Source organism: Lontra canadensis, unplaced genomic scaffold (genome assembly GCF_010015895.1).
Source record: "Lontra canadensis isolate GAN:19392208 unplaced genomic scaffold, GSC_riverotter_1.0 scaffold15, whole genome shotgun sequence".
NCBI classification, from domain to species: Eukaryota; Metazoa; Chordata; class Mammalia; order Carnivora; family Mustelidae; genus Lontra; species Lontra canadensis.
Genome location: NW_022631009.1, coordinates 16,220,694 through 16,243,302, shown reverse-complemented (window position 1 = coordinate 16,243,302; position 22,609 = coordinate 16,220,694). Strand labels below are relative to the sequence as shown.

The window sequence follows — 22,609 nt, the reverse complement described above, 5'->3', positions numbered from 1 at the left end:
TTTTATCTAAACTCAGGAATGGATGTTTTCTTTTCATCAAAAATGCTTTATTTTTAAAAATATTTTAATTTATTTGAATGAGAGAGCGAGAGAGCACAAATAGGCAGAGTGGCAGGCAGAGGGAGAGGGAAGGAGCAGAGAGAGTGATGGGGACTCGATTCCAGGACCCTGGGATCATGACCTGAGTCAAAGGCAGATGCTTAACTGACTCAACCACCCAGGTGCCCCTATCAAAATGCTTTAAAACATCTGTTTATTCTAGATAATCATACAGTTTCTTTGACTTGTCAATATAGTAAATTAATTTAGAATTTTCTAATGGGCTCACTTTTCTGTCTAAATGAGCTGCATTTGATCATGGTACAAATTTCTTTTGAACAATTTAAGATTACACCAATATTCACAAGTGAAACTTGACTGTCCTTGTGCGTGTGTGTGTGTGTGTGTGTGTGTGATCTTTTTAAAGTTTGGTATTTTTAATAATGATTTCAGTAAGAACTAGGACAATTACTAAAATCACCTTCTGATCTCATTGGGCCGTGTAAATCCAAATTCATTAACTTATTCTGGAATTTAGGAAATTTTCTTTTAGAAGTGTGGCCTATGTCTAATTTTGTTCTGCATTTTAGTATTGTGCTTGGTTTTAGTGTTTCTTTGTAAAATCTCAAGGGTCCAACACATGCTCAGAACCAAATGGCAGTACTCCAGGTAGCCTCCTCCGTGATGGCAAGAATTTCCAAGTCTTATGGAACTGAGCTGGTAGGCGGCAAATTTAATTTTGGGGTTGGATTTTTAGTTAAAAGATAAAAATCTCTAAAAACTCTAGTTTTATGTTGAAAGAAATCCAATACAAGGAATCCCTATGGTTAAAATGCTATTTTGTAAACATGTTTATACTTAGTCATAAGCAACAGAAAATAGGCCTCTTGTCCGGGTTCCAACACTGGCACTATTGCACAAGGATCATCTTAGTGGCACATACTAACAATCCATCAGGCAAGAGAATCACACTTCTCAGAGAACAGTTTCTATGCGAGCTCAGCTTCAGTGTTCCGGAAGATATGGCTTGGGGCAGAAGGGACCAGAGGAAAACAAACCAGATGGCCCCTGTTTTACGACTTCCACAGAAAAAGGGGGATTGAACACAGTTGTGTTCCTCAAGAGACACTGGTTGTCTCATTAGTTAAGGGATATAAATAAGGAAGATGGATGAAATAGACAAAGGGGATTAAGAGGTACAAACTTCCAGTTATAAAATAAATAAGTCACAGGATGAAAAGTACAACATAGGGAATGTAGTCAATATATTATAGTAACACTGGTATGTGACATATGGTGACTACCTTACCATGGTGAGTACCGAATAATGTAGAGAATTGTTGATCACTATGTTGTACGCTTGAACTAATATAACATTGTACGTTCATTAACTGTATTTCAAAAACCCCTGCAAAAGTAGGCTAAACTTATAATCTTACTTTTTAAAAATATAAGAAGGGATTTAAATCTGTGATCTGCCAAGTCTCTTCTAAATCTAAAATCCCATACCTGCTACCTATAAAAATATTACTAATGAAACAATGTTGAAGATGCCTTGATGCTGTTGCAGACACTGCCTCTGTGATAGGCATGACTTTCTGATTTGTGTTTCAGTTCTAACCACAGTTATTTATTAAGGCACACTAATTTTTTATTTTTCTCCCCTTGGGCAAATTATTTTCCTAATAGGCTTGATATAATTTCCTTAAGCAAGCATTATCTACTTCTACTGAATCTTCTCTCCTTAGTATCTTATCCCCATACTGCTTTTCTATAATTTTAAATGTTTTTAAAATGAATCTTAATCTTTATATTTATTAGAATCTTAAACTTTTGTTTCTTTCTCCTGGGCATATCTTTCAAAAGTTCTTGTGTTTCAAAGTTATAAGAGATTTTTCTAGACACATTATTAGCTTGTTTCAAGTCTTATATACATACATATACACAGGTAAACACTACAATCATGTTTTAGCTTGTTAAGACAGAGGACTCTACTAATAAGACTAAGGTTATGGGCTAGATTTCCAAGTGGATTAGTGAGTTCTGTTTATTTGTCCCGCAGCCAAAGATTACACTCTTGATCCTAATAAGCTATTTTACAAATGTGCACCTTTTGTTAAAAGGTAATCTACAAGAATATGGATGGCTCAGTGGAAATCCATTACAACCATCAGAAAAATATTCAGAACACATACCCTTATGGTACGGGAAGGATGGACCATTATTCCGACCCTTAATATGGTACTAGTAACTACAGTTGATTACATTTTTAGAAAATTACCTTTTATATAACTGCATGCTGAGTGATGGATACTTGGAAACTGAATTTATATTTTGTAATATTATATAGTAATTCAGAAGGGTTATCAGAATTACCTTATGGTAATGATTTCCCCTGGGTTTGCCCGTATGAACCAGCTGCAGTTGATTCTGGCAGGATACTCAGAAGGCCAGCCTGGGCTTGTGATTATACCACTTGGTGCTCGAATTTGTTCTGGAGTCTCTCCACAAGCTGGAAGAAGCCAAAGCAATCTTAGCTAATTATTATACTTTAAAACAAAGCACTAAGTAAATCAGTGTTTATTAAAAAAAAAAAAAACAAAAAAACCCACACATCAGACATCAAATCATACACAATAAAATATGCCATCATCAACCTTAAATATTTTTTATTATTTAGTAAGATATATTATTTTCTTCCCTTTTAGTCAAAATATTCATTCTAATTAAGTACACATTTTGGGGAGGCATGAAAGTTTTCAAATTGGGCCTTTGAATAACAGTTTAAAAGTCAGGATTATTGGCTTTAGCCATGGCTATTGATCAGCTGATTCATCTATCTTTTTTCAAAACTCACCTTTTAAATTCATTTTCTTTATTACAAACTAACTATAAAGTTCAATGTTTACTGCATTACTGTTGTTTAAGAATACCATTTTGGTTTTTGGACACTTTAAATTAAAAGACTATTATATAAAGAGTCTTCTGAACAAAATAAAAAACGGAAAGCACATATAAACATAATAGCAAGATGCCGGATTGTTACAAAGATAGTGGGTGACTGGATAAAGACCGCAAAGAACTATACTTCAAAAGTACTGCAAAGTAGTTCTTTAATTTATTCTGTTAATATTTCTAAATTTTATTACAGGGTGATAAATGAACCCTAAATTATTTTAAAAATAAAGGCTTGAAAAGGTGACTAAAATATCATTATGTGATTAGATATCTGAATATCATGAAGAACTACAGTAACAAGCTTAAACTACTACCAGCACTTTCCTGGTTTATTCTCCTTGCATGATCTTGAACTCTCAGAGTGATATAATTCACATCTTACCTATCTGGAGGTCAGCAGATAATGTGACAATTTATTCTCCCTCAATTTAAAAAATAGTCATTGGAGTCCAAAAAAATACATGATGAATGTTTTAAGCTTTCAGTAAAATTTAAAACCTGAGAACCTCTTATTTGATGTAATTTCAACATATTAGATTATTTGATTTTTAAAATAGCAGCAGATTAGAAGCAGCAAATTAGAAGTAAGGAAAATAGCTGCTCGGGGTCCAGAGACAGTTACCAGAAGTAATGGGGGCAATTTTCAGAATAAAAAAAGTATGTGCTGAAGTGAAAAACCACGACGGCTCAGAACATGTATAATACTGCCTATCTTCCAAAAGCTGAGAGAAGACTCTCAGTTCGTAATACTTAGAGGAGTCATACTAGCTAAGAGTTACTGAGTGAGTACAGGAATCCTTGTACGCAAAGTATAGTATGTGGCTGGAACTTCCATGCTTTTTGAGTTCTGCTGTTAGTTTAAAAATCAGTTCACTCCATTAATAGATAGGCAAGTATAATTATAACTACAATTTGTAAAAATGGCATTTTTTTTGGTAACAGGGGTTACAATCCTCTCAATTAAGGTTAGAATGCTAAGAAGCATACTATGCAATTTTAAAAAGGTTTATCTATAATGATCAAAATAAAGCAAGCTTTATTGCTAAAGGAGTCAATCCTTATTTCCATAGAATAACCCATTCCCTGAAGAAACAGTGCAATCTAGGTTTTGAAAGTATACTTTACTAAAGAAAAATTGTTCATGCCTAAAATGCATCTACCCTAGAATTAGGGTACATATTCCCAAAAGGATCTTGTTTTCAATCACTTTTAGAAAACAGACCCATAACACAGAATATTTCAAGGATATAGTATATCGAAAGCCTATTACACATCTTATTGCCCACTCAGAGTTGAAACTTCCAATTATTTTTGGTTAAATTTCATTAAGAGTAAAATTTCCCTTATAATTTTTTTTAATTTTGATGATACTTTAGAGAAAGACTAAATTTAAATGTGAGCTTATTGACAATGACGTGCCAGAGGTTTGCTTTTAAATTTAATGAATTTTCATGATAATAATTAAAGAAAAGATATCCTAAGTCCTTTATCAGAACTTTTCCTTTCTTCATTATCTCTTGCCAAAGCATTTGGGAGTAGTATACTAAACAAAAAACCAGGAAGGAATAACTTATGGCAACGCAGACAATTTGTTAGCCTTTAAATAAATGGAAGAGTACTTTCAGGGGAAAAGCCAGGAAGAATTTCATTAGGTTTTGTTTTAAATTTCTACCCCCTGAATACAGAGAAACCCATAGGTGGTGCTCTTATACCAAAAACTAAGTATGTTATGTTCTGCTATGGATGCTCAAAAATACTATTGTGATTATTTTATTTTCATACAACTGCCCAAGAATAAGATACACCAGCCATAAATAAGAATGGATATTTTAAGATTTAGTATTTCACATTTCTAATTCAATAAGTACTTTAAAAACAAAATGATAGTATCATGTTGCTCCTTTAATTATGAACACATATTTTGACTTAACTTTGTACATTTGCAACACGCGACAGGACTGAGTTTGGCATTTAGTTTCAAATCCAGCCAGAGGCTTTTTATCAACACATTTCCATGTGCTACACATTGGGCATGTAGATAAATATACTCTAGAACAACCGTAACTTCTTCCTTTCTCTATTTAAGAAAGAGTAAATTCAAATGCCAAAAGAGTAAGATTAACATTAGAAACCATTAAGAAAGTTTCTGTCCCTTTGGGTTAAAAATTTGGGTTAAGGTCTATCATATATATAGATAGATCGATAGATCTATAGATACCTATCTATAGATCTATCGATCTATCTATATCTATATCTATATCTATATCTATATAGGTAGATTTCGAATCATAACATCTAGATGCTATCTGTTCAACCTGTCATTTACTGGCTTTGTCATAGTGTAAGCTATGAAACCTCTTTGGGTCTTGGCTTCCTTGTGTGTTAAAATAAGAAGTTGCTACTTGAATACCTCTAAGGTCTGTTTTGGCCCTAAATCATGCCCACCCCCATCTCCCATCATCAAGATATATTTCTACTACATTTCTGATGGCTCATCAGGATGTACTCATAATTTTTTCCTTGTTTTCTCACTTTTCATTTTCTCTCTGGCCTACTGAAACCAGACTTTCAATTCTTAACTCCATAAAAACCTTGCTAGCAGGCAAAACCATCACTGACCTTACTGCTGAATCAAAGGGATGCTCATCCCCAACCTATTTGATCCCTCTGGCGTATCTAAGAGGGATTTGTTTTTTCTTGATACTCTAGTACCTTGACTTTGCTGACATCACTTCTTCTGGCTTACCTCCTACTTCTGACTGTTCTGTGTTAGTTCTCTAGCTCTAGATCATCCTCTTTGGCCAGCTTCTGGCAGGCTGGTGTTTGCAGTTCATTCCCAAGCCTTCTGCTCTCCTCGCTCTCTACGGAAGGTCTCATTCCCTCCTACAATTTCAACTATGCTCTACAGTTCATGGGTTTAAGATCTCTAACCCAGAGATTTTACATAAGCAAACGCCCACTGGACATTCCAACCTCAAATTCAACATGATCAGAACAGTGTATTTCCCAAATCTTTCTTTTTATTGTATATTCTGAATCCTTATTGTCTTAGGCATCAGTTGGTTAAAGGAATAGTCACTTTACTTAATTCAAATAAAAGGGAAATTTACTTTAATATTACAGGCAATTTTGGGGCGCCTGGGTGGCTCGGTGGGTTAAAGCCTCTGCCTTTGGCTTGGGTCGTGATCCTGGGGTCCTGGGATCGAGCCCCGTGTCAGGCTTTCTGCTCAGTGGGGAGCCTGCTTCCCTTCCTCTCTCTCTGCCTGCCTCTCTGTCTACTTGTGATCTCTGTCTGTCAAATAAATAAATAAAATCTTAAAAAAATATTACAGGCAATTTTAAGGACTTCCAAGCATAATAAATAACTCAGGTCTTAAGAGCAACTAAAATGAGAAATTTCCAAATTAAACACTGACACTGCCTTCATCACCTCTCAGGCCTGCTTTATCTCCTAACATCTACCCCAATCTTCCAATTGACTTTTTCTGAGTCCTCTATTTTTTCATTATTTCGGTGTCTTCTAATGATTCCCCATTCCTAACTCATCGTAACCCTTCAGCTCAAGTACATACCATCAACTGTAATTTCAATTTTTCTTAGTTTGTTATATTTATATTAATGTTATTCATTTTATATTTTATATGAAAGATATGTGGTGAGATATTCACTTTGATAATACTTAAGTCTCCATCCCCTCACTTGTAAATAGGGATTATACCTACCACCTAGTGTTACAAAGGTTAAATACAACTATTATGGTAAAGGACTTAGCACACTGCTTGGATTACAATAAACTGTCAATAAATAACAGCACATGATCCCTAGTCAGACTGGTTAGTAGTAATGCCTGGAATGCTGTAGTGAGATGTGTTCAGACTAAGTGGAAAGAGGCAGTGACTATTCATTTAATACATACTGGGCACCACATGCTCTGGAAAGAATGAGAAATTATGCCACCAATTAACTGGTTATCTGATGACATGGGCAGAAGGTAGGGTAAGGATAAGGTTGGGATATATACCCACAAAACAGTGCTTTAGAAAGTGAATCTTTTTTTGTTTTGCAACGTAACTGTTTCTATAATTCTACTAGTCTGAATGTCATCTTTCTAGACTTTGATTATACTCCTAATTTGGGATATACCAAACTTGACATTCTTTTACCTACATTTATTCTACCCGTTCCTTCTCTAATGCTTATACATAATCATATATATAAATCTCTATATGAGTATGTACATATACACACACATATTTTATTTATTTATTTATTTGATGGAGAGAGGGAGAGATCACAAGTAGGCAGAGAGGCAGGCAGAGAGAGAGGGGGAAGCAGGCTCCCTGCTGAGCAGAGAGCTCAATGTGGGGCTTGATCCCAGGACCCTGAGATCACGACCTGAGCTGAAGGCAGAGACTTAACCCACTGAGCCACCTAGATGCCCTACATATTTTTTTTTTAAAGATTTTCTTTTTAGGGGTGCCTGGGTGGCTCATTTGGTTAAGTGTCTGACTCTTGGTAACATCGTGGGTCATGATCTCAAGGTTGTGAGCCCACACACTGGGCTCCATGCTCAGAGGGGAATTCGTTTAAGATTCTCTCCCTTTATCTCCCCACCACCAGCCCCAGCTCACCAAAACACAAACTCTCTAAAATACATAAGTCTTAAAAAATAAAATATTATTATTATTTTTTTCCTTTTAAAGTAATCTCTACACCCAATGTGGGGCTTGAATTTACAATCCTGAGATCGAGAGTGGCATGCTCTACCAACTGGGTCAGTCAGGTGTCCTGAATTATATTTTAATTTTTGATTAAATTGTTTCCCATTAGAAGCAAATGTCTTCAAGGAGTAAGTGTGAAGTCCAGAGGATATGGATGCAAAGTATGGACTGATTCTAGGTATACGTGTCAGGGATAATTGACTGTTGTTAAGCATTTTAATTACTATTTTGTCAGGGCTATCCTTACAAAACTACAGAGTTGTAAGTGATGTGTACCAACACTACTTTTCTCATAAGCCCTGTTAGTTTAGTGTTTAATTTTGCAGACTGTCAGATTTTCCAGAAATGATTATATTTTATAGTCTTTGTTCATTTTGCTTCCTTCATAGACCTCTTAACAACCAGTATCAACTTTTGGTTCTTGGAAGAGAAATATCTACAAAAAACATATCTGCCTCATTTACTCTTTAGATATAAACAAGCATTCAAGTATTTTGGATGATGATAATCCATTATATCTACCTTTGATAATTTCTCATAACTCTAGAAACAGAAATTCCCAAGTTAAGGAGGGTCCAATTCAAAAGACAGCAACTTTCCACTTGGACAGAATCTTCTCCATAAAATTATGTAGTGATTAGGTTATCTGATTAGCTCTAAAAAGCCTATTTAATTCATAGTGGTTCTAAGAGGACAACTGGAATAAAAAATTGAAATTATTATAATGCTAGTGGTTAAGCTATACTCAAAAGCTAAACTAAATATATACAGCTTTTAAGTTAGCCTGTTTGTTATCAATCAAGAAAGGAAGAATTAACTGAGGAATGAATAGGTAGAGATTCTCTGATGGTGTTCTCAATAAGATTTTGATATTAGTTTTCAGGTTTAGAATACAAAGATCTCACTGCATAGTTCAGAAAATGGCAAAACTGAGAAATACTCAAGACTTCTTCAGGTTTAACCTGATACTACTTCTTAATCTCAAAGAAAAGCAAAGAGCTACGGTTTTAAGCTAGATTAATGACTATAACTATCAAATTCACAGAAATCATTTAAAAAATAGGAAGTGTTCAAACAACTGCTATTTCACAGGACACATGGCAAAGGAGAGGAGAGAATGACTTCAAAATAATGTTAAAGAAACCGCCCTTCAATTTGAGATTTCATGGTTTTAAAGCCCGGGTTAAAAAAGAAGCAGGCAAGGAAATTGATGATTAGAACTGAACTACCTGTAAAAGGAAACAAAACGACAATTTCCTGTTCTACAGATGAAGAACTGGGTTTCTTTTCAAAACTGACAAGAGCTGACACTTTATGACTATCAGTAGCCTAGACTGAAAGTGACATGGAACCTTTTGCCTTTGGTTTTAATAAGCCACAAAACTGAAATGCAAAGAAAAATCAACTATGCTTTACTGACCACTGAAGGACATAAAATACATATGAAAGACACATGAAAAGAGCATGTAGGGAATTCATGCTCTCATGGAAATTGCAGTTTTGGAATGAGATATGCTTATTCATTTAATCCAAGAAATTTATAAATAGTTACGAGAACATACAAAAAAACAGGGTCCTGAATGATACAGTATACTTTAAAGTCATTATAAACAATGCATCATATGGGCATATGGTATTATTAAACAGACACAAAGAGCCACACTTACAAAAAACCTGCATTATATAAGTATAGAACAGGGAGGGCTTACTTGACTATTAACACAGCATTTTTTCACAAAACGGAAGTAGGCAGAGCCAGAGTAAAGAAAGAGCACATTCCAAATCAGAAAAATTTAATGACCCAGTTCTGTAGACACCAGTCAAGCCAACGGAGGCTACTATGAAAAGAAGTGATGTGATGCAAAGAAAGAAACTGGTGAGGCACAGAGGTCAGCTAAGAAGCTCCTCTAACCTGTAAACTTTTCCTTCACGGAAGTTCCACTATCTCACAAGAGCAAGAGCATGCTCCGTCTGTTTATAAGCAAAGGACAGCTTTATAGTCAGTGTTGGTCACCATCATTTGACGGTCTCTTTTTTCAGAGTATGGTGTTTTATAAATATTAACTCCATTACAGCTGATAATACAAAAGCAATTCCAAATGTTGAAAACACTAGCAAGAAGAAATTAATTCCAATGGAAATAGAGGTACTTAAAAAAAGTGCCATCTCTTAGATAAAGCAGCAGCAAAGGGTGACTACCGAATGGGACTTACGATTCGAGAAGGAAGATTCTAAAGGCTGATGAGGAAATCACAGGATATATGGAAAAGACTATGCCTGATGGAGAAACGTCAGGCACTGAGACATGGAAAATTAGGATATGCAGACAGATGATTAGCATGAAAACCAGACACCTACTGGTCCAGTTAGTGTAGGAGAAGGGCAGCACTTTGACACTTAAAGGTTAAGTATGGTGCACAAGCCTGACTTGTTGCACGTCAGAGGTTTATGGTTCATGAGCTGAAGGACCGTGCACACAATCAAAGGGAGGAGTGTGTGGTCAGGCTTGTGGATCTCATTACTAATAATGATAATGCTGTTGTGTCAGGTACTTCCTTTGTTTTTTTTTCTTTTTTAAAGGTTTACTTATTTAGAGGGGCAGGGGAAAGGGGCAGAGGGAGAGAGAGTATCTCAAGCACACTCCTTGTTGAGCACAGAGCCCAATGTGGGGCTCAACTTCATGACCCTGAAGTCATGATCTGGGGTGAAATCAAGAGTCGGATGCTTACCTGACTGAGCCACCCTGGCATCTCTCAGGTACTTTCTTTAAATTCTTAGTATTTAATTCTTTATTATTTAATTCTTAGTACTATTTAATTCTCTTCTTATTCCTATTTAACAGAGAAGAAAAAAAAATGGAGGCACAGAGAAATCAATTTTCCTAAGATCACAAAAAAGCTAGTAAAGTGTCACAACTGGGATTTGAATCCAGGCAACAGGCTTCAGGGGCTGCAGTCCTAGCCACTAAGACACACTACTGCCTTAGCGAATTCCCTACGACACTTGGAATAATTATCAGGAAGATAGCAGGAGCTGCTTCAACAGAATTTCAGTGAAGATAAAAGTAGTTTATTTTGTAAAAACGTTCTCTTGGTCCTATATTAACACAAAGAGAAAAGATTTTAAAACTTGTCAAGACTGATTCCTATTTGCTACAAATCTATGTAGTGACTGAAGACAGGACTAATCTGCTTCTTGGTTCCTTTGGAAGAGTATTTCAGGACCCACCTTTAATAAGAAAAATGTACAGACAGGACTTAATTATAGGCAAGATATCTGGGGCACGGGGTAGAACAGCAGCAATAAGGGGAGGCAGTGAAGGCTGAAGGAGGTATTTCAAAGGAAGGAGGAACAGAGAAGGGGAAAAGCAGGAAAGGCTAGAGGACTAACTGAAGATGGTAGTATTCTTTTTTTTTTTTTTTTAAGATTTTATTTATTTGACAGAAAGAGATCACAAGTAGGCAGAGAGGCAGGCAGAGAGAGAGGAAGGGAAGCAGGCTCCCTGCTGGGCAGAGAACCCAATACGGGGCTCGATCCCAGGACCCTGGGATCATATCATGACCTGAGCTGAGGGCAGAGGATTTAATCCGCTGAGCCACCCAGGTGCCCCAGAAGATGGCAGTATTCTTAATGTTAAGACAGAGTCTAGAAAGCAAGCGTGTGGAGTATGAAGTCTATGGGTCACTGAGAACACTGGGCAAGTCTCAAGAGAGCATCGGAATCCAAAGATGAATGAAGAGCAAGACTGGTCCTCTGTCAGGCTGTCCTCTACGACACAGCTAAGCCCCAGCAACTTCCACAGAAAACAAGAAGTCCACCATTAGGAAGAAACAACTTCAGTTTGAAAGTTCTCTTCTTGCAACTTGACTGGGTTTGTCGCCCATCCCAGTGTCCTGATTTCTTTGACCTTTTATTGCCCAGACTCCTTGAACACCTGGCGTCCGAGCCGAGTTCTCACACAGTGTAAATGTCAGAACCGTCAGCACACTGAAGGTGGACAGCACTGGAAGGAGACGGAGACTGGACATAGGTGGTGATCCCTTAGGTTTACTCCACATTTCAGTCCAACATTTTCAGAAAGTCTGAAAACTGAACTTCCCCTTTTATGGAAACAATTACTGACACTCTAATAGCAATATTTACTAGTCTAAGATGGGAAGGTTTTTAATTGTTATTTAAAAGGTAAGATCAGGAACGCCTGGGTGGCTCAGTTGGGTTAAGCAACTGCCTTTGGCTCGGGTCATGATCTGGGGATCAAGTCCCACGACGGGCACCCTGATCGGCAAGGAGTCTGCTTCTCCCTCTGACTTCTTCTCTTTCCCATTTTTGCTCTTTCTCAAATAAATAAATAAAATCTTTTTTTTTTTTTTTTAAGGTAAGATCAGTACAAGCAGGAAAATTTATATTAAATCTATCACTCACACTCAGGACTCTCAGTACTTTCAAACCTGTTACTAGAAGTCACACATTTCTACTTTAAGCAGGAAATCCTACATCTAGCTGCTTATAATTAAATGAATATTCCTTTGCATTAGCGCAGATACTTAAGAATGAATGCAGCAATATGTTTATTCCTATTATTTTAAATAATGTTTTTTGAGGACCAAAATATATCATGTGGTCTTTGACTCTAATCAAGGCAGGTAACCTCTTAGTTTCTTGAGGGCCGCTAACGTTCAGAACAAACAGTGATCAAGGGTTACATGGCAGTAAAATAGAATATATTTTTTAAGAAGTTAAAACAGGCACAAAATATAGAAAAAGAAGGAAAAACAGAAAAAAAAAGAAAAACCCACGGTTTTTCCAGTTCCAAAAGGGTCATAGCACAATATGACTAAGATAAGGAGAGTGCCCTTAACAGAACTATCCAAACAGCTTTATCCTAAAATTTCTAAGTAGTAAGAGTAATTCTGAATTTTGCCAGCAAAGCATAAGATAAGGTAAATGGTGGAAGATTCAACCTTTTATACCTTTTCCTAAGGGCCTGAAATGGCAATTATTTTCCTGTAAGGGCATAGAAACTATTGATAATGGTACCTCTATACAGAAGACTAAAATGCTAAGCAAGCTACTACTTCTATTTCCTGAATGGGAAAAAATGCTAATTTTGAAGTTTACTGTGATTCTTGTGGAAAAATAGAAGAGGCAAAGCAAAAATCAGCACCTGAGCAAAGATAAATTCGTCTTGACGCTCATGATTTTCTAAGCCATTTTTATCACCTTTGACATAGTTCTTTTAGTATACGTTGCATCTTTTTCCAGGAGTATTCTAGTCTTAGTGTCTTGTCAAGAGTGATACCCAGAAATAAACATACTGTCCTGAGAGTGTGCCAAGGGTGCCTGGGTGGCTCAGTCAGTTACGCGTCTGCCTCTGGCTCAGGTCATGATCCTGGGGTCTGGATCAAGCCCCCTACCAGGTTCCCTGTTTCGCCCTCTCCCTTTGCACCTCCCTCCAATTGTGCTCTTTCTCAAGTAAGTAAAATCTTAAAAAGAAGAACAACAACATCTTCCATCTACTTTGTTTTGGATACTGTATTTCCAGTACTGTAGTTTAAGACAAATCAGCTCTAAAAGACACGGAGCTATTAGTCCCCTGGAATCCAAAGTCCACCCTGCTCCTCCGCCAAGTGACTGGCTTTTGCACAACAGCTGCGTAGTATATCCAATCCAAAGTCAGGCCTTAGCAAAATCACAAACGATTAACATGCTATCACACTTGGAAGAATTATTCTCAAAGTAGAAAGAATTATCCTCAGAGTTACAGAGTAGAAAAGAAAATGTCAAATGTCTGAATGCAACGTGTTATACCTTCGCTGGATCTGGCCGACGCATTTGAGTGGGTGAGTTTCACCTCCACCATCTAAGCCTCACACGCTGCTGTCACATTACCACCTGTTCTGCCCATGGTCCGGGTGCTCACACTTACTGTTCTGACACTGAATTTATTTACTGCTTCTTATAATAATATAAAATTATACCATATAATAATCTTGCTATAAATATGCAGTTGTTCAACAGACTTGATACTACATGAAATACTATGATTATATAACATAGAACTATGCTTCATATAAAATATATTATTGTATAATAAAACACTGTAAGTAATACTTAATTATATCCTATGTAATGTTACTTATAAAAGTACAATACATTAAATTATGATGCTACCATTACTTTCTTTTCTAAAAGTTTCAGGGAGTGCTCTACTCCAGAAGCTTAAGCATCTCATAAATAAACTCTCTCGATACAGGCAATGCTTTAAAAATTAATAGTGTCCTAAGCTATGTGTATTATTTCTTAAAAAATGTGCTTCATCTTGTATTCTCTACTCACTTTATTCATTTGAAGGACAGTTTCTTGGCTTCACATTATGTTCTATTTTTTCATATTCTGAAATCCTAAACACCCTAATGGGTTCAGTATCACCTAAAATATAATAAACTTTCTTCCCTTTCTTCATTTAAAACACGGGTAGAAGACACACCACATAATACTGGTCAAAAGAACTGGTGAAATTCTTTTTAGTAAGTTTAGTAGGAGGTCCAGTATTTGACTGAGTAATTGAAAATAATATTAAAATCACATAGGAAAGGTACAGAGGACCACTTATACCTGCTGTTTTATTCATGCAACTTCTCTATATTTAAAAAATAATTGTAAACTGCTATCAAATACTTATAGTTTCGGCTTTATTTCTTTTCAGAAGATCTGAAAATTCTAGGATAATAAAAGTATTATCAAACTGGATGATCTTCCAGGGATACTTCAAAATACCACGTTATAGTATTTAAGCCTAAAATAGCGGCTAAAAACAAAAGCCACTTTACTATAGTGCTCCATACTAATGTAAAATATTACTAATTAATTTATAAGCAAAATAATTGCAATTTAGAAAATAATATATCCTAATTAAAAAAGCCACAACTAATAATTATTTATTTTAAAGGCTTATAGGATCAGCAGTGTGCGAGGTCTCTGAGTACTAAAATACAAACTGTAAAAGGCAAATACACAAACACAAAGACGACGACTTTTCAAAAAAGATTTATTTATTTATTTGACAGAGACTGAGAGAGAGAGCGAGCGAGCACACAACCAGGGGAAGCAGCAGAGGAGGAGGAAAAGCAGGCTCTCCACTGAGCAGGGAGCCCGATGTAGGGTTCGATCCCAAGACCCTGGGATCATGGCCTGAGCTGAAGGTAGATTCTTAACTAGCTGAGCCATCCAGATGCTCTGATGACTTTCTTTAATTATTTATTTTAGAGGGCGACAGAGCAAGTGCATGGGTGAGTGGAGGGAGGGGTGGAGGATGAGAATCTCAAGCAGACTCCCTGCTGAACAGGGAGTCCCACCTGGGGCATGATCCCAGCACCCCTGAGATCATGACCCTGAGATCACAACCTGAGCTGAAACCAAGAGTCAGAAGCTTAACTCACTGAGCCACCCAGCTGCCCTGATAATGACTTTCATAGAATAAAAATTCTGACAAAACAAAGGGCGAACAATACTTAAAACTACTTGAAGTCTATTTTATATACTCTGCTAATTCCGTTAATATAAACAAGGATTAAGAAAGAAACTTTCCTAACTTGATATTCTCTTTCTCCGCTCCCAGAAATATGGCTTTGCTTGACAAAGAAGTCCATGTTAAATATAAAGTAGTCTCAAGATAAGCTAACCTCGGTACAGATGTTTTAAGGTAGGAACATTCTGAAGCTGTGTCACGGATGAATTGGGAATAACATGTTAATCCTCATATGTAAAAGCTTTCTATTTGAGAAAGCAGCAAGCTCCAACATCTGTTCCTATTAGCAATGAGAAAAAGCCTTTAAATTTCAAGGTAGTTTTGCCTAACATATATGTAAGAAAGCCAATCTCATTCTCTTATTCTTTGCAATGTCACAACTCTAGGCCATGAATCAAAAAGAGAAGTAAACAATTACATTTCTGAACAGTCTAGGGAAAATGAAAGTTGGACTTCAATGGAAACATACTAAAAGAAAAGTTAAATTATAGAAAAACATGATCATACCCAAGGAAGTGCTCTCACTCATTGCAGATAACTATGTAAACTGATACAATCCTTTTTCAAAGCTATCTAGGAAAAGGTTTCTAAATTATTTATGTTCTTTGATAGAGTAATTTCTACTTCTAGAAATCTTTGTGAGAAAAGTCTTAGAAATAAAAGATAAGATATAAATTAATATGTCCCTTGTAACATAACTGAGACTAGGGAAAACCCATTGGGAACAATACATTGATATGTTTAAGAACACTACAACATAGATACTGAATGAAACTTTATACAGGCATTAAAATAGTGGTTATGAAAAAAAATGTAGCCTGTAAAATGTTAAATAGAAAGTGCAGAAGACAAAATTAGTTATAATTTTAATGGATATGCAATTATTTTTAAGGTATACATAGAAAAAGGACAAATTAAAATATTATGAATTATACTAATGCAGGGTTAATGGGTAACTTTAATTTTTTTGCTCTTTTTCCATGTTTTCTAAATGTTTAATGAACCTTGTATAATAAATAAATAAAATCTGTGAAACGAATAAAAATCCTGATTTGGAATTAATTAATAGGGAGAGCATGATCAAATTATTTCTAGAATTATTGATTTAAATAAATATCACAGATGATAGAGTAAAATTCAGCTTGAAGTAGATAAATTTAAAAAGTCAAATAGATTTAATTTATGCAAAGGTCTTGTTATAAATCAATCTAACCTAAAAAATGTCTCATTCTATGCAGCAGATGAGCTGTAACTTAGGTGTTTGAAAAGTTTAGACATTTAAAGAACATAAAACATTTGACCTAGACATTTTTTAAAAAGAATGTTAAAATTGCCTTCCTACTCTCTCAACATATACAATTAAATTACTTGGCAGTTTCTAGGATGTAATTTCACAATTTTCACATACTATTAGATTTACAAAAATACCATTTGTCTTTTCTCCTTTTTCATATATCACATATATAAAATTCTGGACAATGGGAAGTTCTAAATAAAAAACATATAGGAAATAAAATTGTATCCAATAATTTTCCCCCATTTAAAATCATCCAATATATACTCTTTGATACTTTATGTTTTCTTATGCCAAACTCTGTGGTGTAAGAACCAGCAAAAGGATTAACACTTAACTCTCTCAGTAGAGATTTGAGGAGGAGGAAGACAAAAATGAACAGATTAGAAAGAGAAATAAATTATCCTAAGCATAAGAACCAAAAATAGATTATCAATCAGAGATAATTCTCATAGTTCACACAAATTCTCAAAATTCATATGAATAAATAAAACTCAGTACTTGGTGTTATTCATGATAAAATAAGAAAAATGAATACTGTCATTTACTACTTACAAGATACTGTAAATAGGCCTTTTATAAATTCATCACCTTACTTAATATGCTTATTATTCATCATAGGATTTACCACTTGAAGACAACATTAGAGGTACGGTTTGCACATGTCTATTTTCTCCATTAAATAAGTTCCTTGAGACAAGAATATTTTACTTGTTGCTCACTCCCACCCTTCTTGGCATAAGGTCCACATCAGGTGCTCAACGCACATTAAGTGAATTTAATTCATTACAGACAGGGTGTCTCATATCCTGCACTGTCCAGGACAGTCCTGGTTCTGTCTGTAGTGCCAGAATAATTACAAGTAGTATAGCCTTTCACTTTGAAAGTGGCCTGATGTGGACAATAAACTACTGGGAAACACTAACTGTAGACAAGTTAGAATTATTTCTAAAATTATCAGTACAATTTCCAAAATGCACAGAATGACAGGACAAGAGCACTGAGCACTGTCAGAGAGAGTAGCAGAGGTAAAGAGAACAGGTGAGGAGTAGAAGCCACTTCTGCTGCTTGCTGGTCTCAAGAGAAAGCAAGTCCTACATTTAGAGATTCTTCCAAAGGCTAGTTCATTTAGACCAGCCCCCAAGGTACTCTCATTTCACGTGGGGATGCACAGAAATCAGACGGCTTAGACCTTGCCAAGCATTACATGTTCTACAGCTGCATACGACAGCAAAACCACAATGAGTCTGTATATCTGAAAGCACATTTTGAGACTGTATCAACTTATTATTATTATTTTTTTATAAATGATTTTATTTATTTATTTGACAGACAGAGGTCACAAGTAGGCAGAAAGGCAGGCAGAGAGAGAGAGGAGAAAGCAGGCTCCCCGCTGAGCAGAGAGCCCGATGCGGGGCTCAATCCCAGGACTCTGGGATCATGACCTGAGCCAGAAGGCAGAGGCTTTAACCCACTGAGCCACCCAGGCACCCTCAACTTATTTTTTAATGGGTTTCATATTATTCTTGCTCTTCCATATTACCCATAATAATTGGATTTCATACTATTCTCCTTCCACAGAAGAAAGATTTTATAAGAATAACTTTCAGGATAAACAATAAGCCTTAATAAGGTTTCAATGACATCTGAAGTTAAGCATTTTATTGATGCATAAACATTTAATTAAAATATACATTTTGTTATGTGCTGAATTGTTCACTCCCAAAACTCCTATGTTAAAGTCCTAACCTTTTGTACCTCAGGATGTGACTGGATTTGGGGTCAGAGTCATAAAAGAGGTAATTAAATTAAAATGAGGTCAGATGGGTGGACCGTACTGACTGATCCAATAGGACTGGTGTCCTTATAAGAAGAGATTAGCACACAGAGACACACAACAAAGACCTGTGAAGATACAGGGAGAAGACTGCCACCTGCAAGCCAAAGAGAGATCTCAGAAGAAATCAGCTCTATCAACACACTGATCTCAGATTTTAGCCTCCAGACTTGTGAGAAAACAAACCTTTATTAAGTCACCTGGTTTACGGTGCTTTGTTATGGCAACCCTATCAAATGAATGCACATTTCTAAATTATATGTCTGAAATGCAGAAGTAGAAAAATCAACATTAAAGAAAATAAACAGGGACACCTTGGTGGCTCAGTCAGTTAAGCCGCTGCCTTCAGCTCAGGTCATGATCCCAGGGTCCTGGGATCGAGTCCAGCATGAGGCTACTTGCTCAGCGGGGAGCCTGCTTCTCTCTCTGCCTTTGCCTACCGCTCTGCCTGCTTGTGGGCACTCTCACTCTCTCTCCCTCTGATAAATGAATGAATGAATGAATAAATAAATAAAACCTTTTTAAAAAATAAAATAAACAGGATTAATATATGAAAAATGCACTCTACATATTCTAAGTGCTAAATTTTTAAACTGAATTTTTTTCAAACAGAAATCTATATAATGGTAATTCTGACATTCAACAAACATCAAAGCTTAGTAGTTTTTAGTCTAATTTCAAGCAAACATAAAAATTAAGAAGTAGAATCTAATCTTGATGAGTTGAAGCAAAATTCCGAATACTGTTATCTGTTCAAATTGCCATAACTCTCACGCTCCATATAAATCTGCATAACTCAGAACACCATTATTTTGTAAATTATTAAGGAATTAAAAAAAATGATGGATGGTAAGAAAAAATATTCATCCCAAGGGCAAGAAAGGCCAACTGGGATTTTATGTAACAGAGAACAAAAAGTTCACTAAAATGGTTTCAGATTCTACTCAAAATTAACTTTGAAGTACAAATTATTGAATTTTGGTATGGTAGCAAAGAAGAACACTCACAATTATCTGCAAAGGCTATTAAAATACCTTTTTTTAATTACACATCAGTGTGAGATTAAATTGTTTTCATATATGTCAAACAGAATAACATATTACAAAAGACTGAATGCAGAAACAGATGTGAGAATCCAGCTATATTCTTTTAAGCCATTCTTTGAGACTGCAAAATTATAAAACAATGCCATTCTTCTTATTGATGTTTTTGTTTTGGAAAATTCATTTTTATAACATTATTTTATTGATGTAAACATGCAATAGATTCATTACCGTTATTTCCAAATAATGCATTTTAAAACAATTTCTCAGTTTTAATTTCAAATACAGTAAATATCAGTAGCTATAACCTACATAAAAAAATCCTTTGAAGTCCTTGTTATGGACTGAATTGGGCCCTCTTTCAAACTCATTTGTTGAAGCCCGATGTCACTGTATTGGGAAATAGAGCGTTTCAGGAGGAAAATGAAGTTAAATGAGGTCCTAAGGGTAGGATCGAATCCTATAGGACTTAGAGTCCTTATAGGAGCAAGAGACACCAGGAATCTCTCTGCACACAGATGGAAGGCCATGTAAGGACACGGCAAGACACCGTCCATTTGCAACCTAGGAAGAGAGATCTCACCAGAAACTAGCCCTGCTAACTCCTTGGTCTTGAACTTCTGGCCTCTTGAACTATGAGAAAATAAATATATCGTTATGTATGCCACTCAGCCTAATGTATTTTGTTATGGAAACCCAAGTAGATTAACATGGTCCTCAGTATTTTAAAAGCTTAAAAGGAGTCCTTAGACCAACATTTTTAAAAATCACTGAATTAGACAATATCATTTGATTGTATAAGTTAAAATGTTTGCACACAATCTTCTTATTTCATAGTGACAACTTGGAAAGATAATCCTAATTTTCATTAGCTATTCAAAATAGAAAAGGGAGAAAATTAAGGTTATCTTTCAAATAAAGCTTATTTTTGCTTGACGTGTAAAATCACACAACGTGTAAAATCACACAACTAGAAGAGACAAACTGTGAAAGGGTCTAGGGGGGCTACAAAGGCACTTGCTTCCATTTTCAGAAAATCACACTTGTCAATATGTTCGGCTCTGCAAACTATCTCTTAGAAGTTTTGTTAAGTCTATTAACTTTGTGAATATAAAATCAGGCATAAAACAAAAAGAGGAAACTCTGTTTTGCTTCATGTGAGGAAAAAACAACCAAAGTACAAGATGGCATGAAAAAAATCAATCAGTAGTTTGATAAATACACAAAGTGTAACTTTTTTTACCTACATAAAACTTATTAAGACTAAAGGTAAATAATAACATAATGGTAAGAAATTCTATTTCAGTATATGCAAAAATAAAAGATTTTTATCTTTTAAGTAATTAGGGTTGATAGAGCACAAATGGAAACAAAGCTGTGAAAGGCATGTTAAGAAGGAAAATTATAATAGTTACAGGCTTTTACATAATTATTAAGTTATAAAGGTTTAGATGAATGGAAAAAATGAGTGGAAAAAATTCAGGTTTCTGAATTTCATGGATACGAATATGTTGTTTGGTTGTTTTTTTTTAATAACATATAAATTGTGTACTCCAGAACAACAATTTTATATATAGTAGTACTCAAATATAAAAATCAAGCAAAATGTTTAACTTCTAAGGCTCTAATACTAGAAATAGCATTCAAAATTACATTTTCATAAATTTCATTTCATATAACTTCGTAAGGAACGAAAATACTAATTCAACTTGAGTTAATTTTTTTTTTTTTGGTTCAATGTTTGTATGAAAAAATAATTATGCCGTCTGTTTGGAAGAGTATAATCAATCCACGGGCATGCAAGTATCAATTTTATCTTATGAGAATTTCTCCATGTTCCAGTTACTTCATTCCTTATTACATGCTGCAAAAAGCAGTAATAATTTTTATAGCCAAATATCACTTTGTAAGATACCAGGTGGCTTTCAATATTTACCATATAAGTCATGCATGAAATTTAAACATTACAAAAAAATGACTTACCAGTTGACACTCCTGAAATATGCACATTTTCAGAATGTTCTGCAAGAGCACCATTTCCTAAAATTAAACATAATAATAAACTAATTTCCAAGATAAAATTTATAAAAGTTTTTCAGATTCTACCTTTAAAAGAAAAACTACACAGAACTGCTTTGTAATACTCAGAAAGTAAATTCTCTTACAGTAACCTTCCAAACAATACAACAAAGCCCCAAATTATAGTAGTATCAGGGATAACAAAACATTTTGGAAATCACAACCATGCAGTGTAATATATATGAAGATCAAATATACAGATGTAATTACTATCAGAAAAAAATTGTTTCAGAAGAAAACTCGGAACTACTATTAGAAAAGAGAGAATCTCATATTTTTTTGTTTTTAGAGGGAGGGAGTGTGTGTGAGAAGGGGGTGGGGCAGAGAGAGAGGGAGTGGGAATCTCAAGCAGGCTCCTCGCTTAGAATAGGGCCTGAGGTGGGGCTTGATCTCACGACCCTGAAATCATGCCCTGAGCCGAAATCAATAGTCAGATGCTTAACCTACTGAGCCACCCAGGGCCCCAAGAATCACATACTTCTTAAAAACAGCATTCCTCTAACAGCATGTTCAGTCAGTCCACAATGTGGCTACTGCTTAAGGATTCTACCTGTTGGTACTTAAATAATAAAGTCTTGCACTGTCTTCTATATCTTTCAACTTCTTCTCATCAACAACTTGAATAGTCTTAAGAGTAGGGACAGAATTATACTCTATTTTCATATCTGCCAATTTCCTATACCTCTTCCTACAAAGTTGGGCACTTGGAAACATGAAAATAACTGAAATAAGTTACTAAGGGTCACCTCAAACTCCCATTGAAAGTGCCGAGGATATTTACTCCAATTAATGTGAATGGTGTCCCTTCATCTTGTAAAGTCTCCCTCCAGTTATTAGGTAGGTTTGGCACTACAACAGCTCAGGAATCCAGCTGGCAGAGAAAGAATTCTTGCAGTGGGGCAGGGGAGGAAGCTGGGTGGGAGAAGCTTAGAGAGCTATGGCAGGATTCTCTTTGATGGTTGAAAGAGTAGAGACAATAGCAAGCATAGCAGGTAACAACTTGTCTTTTAAAACCCTCACACTTCCACGATTGTTTGATTATTGTACAGCACCCCCCCCCCCAATGCACTAGGCCCTAGGAAGGCAGACTGTGTTTATTTGGCTCATCCT

General features: G+C 35.5%; 1 protein-coding gene across 2 annotated transcripts in view; it reads right to left on the bottom strand.

Annotated features, from left to right (window-relative positions):
• The window catches only part of LRP12 (LDL receptor related protein 12), a 72,778-nt gene that overhangs the window by 17,399 nt on the left and 32,770 nt on the right, over nt 1–22,609 (bottom strand). The window contains exons 2-3 of one of the 2 annotated variants that reach the window (XM_032858492.1): nt 21,404–21,460; nt 2,416–2,551 (exon numbers count right to left, since the gene is read on the bottom strand). In XM_032858492.1, coding sequence (XP_032714383.1) covers nt 2,416–2,551; nt 21,404–21,460 — 193 coding nt within the window. The remainder of the gene's footprint in view (nt 1–2,415; nt 2,552–21,403; nt 21,461–22,609) is intronic. The other variant, XM_032858493.1, reaches the window with a different exon arrangement.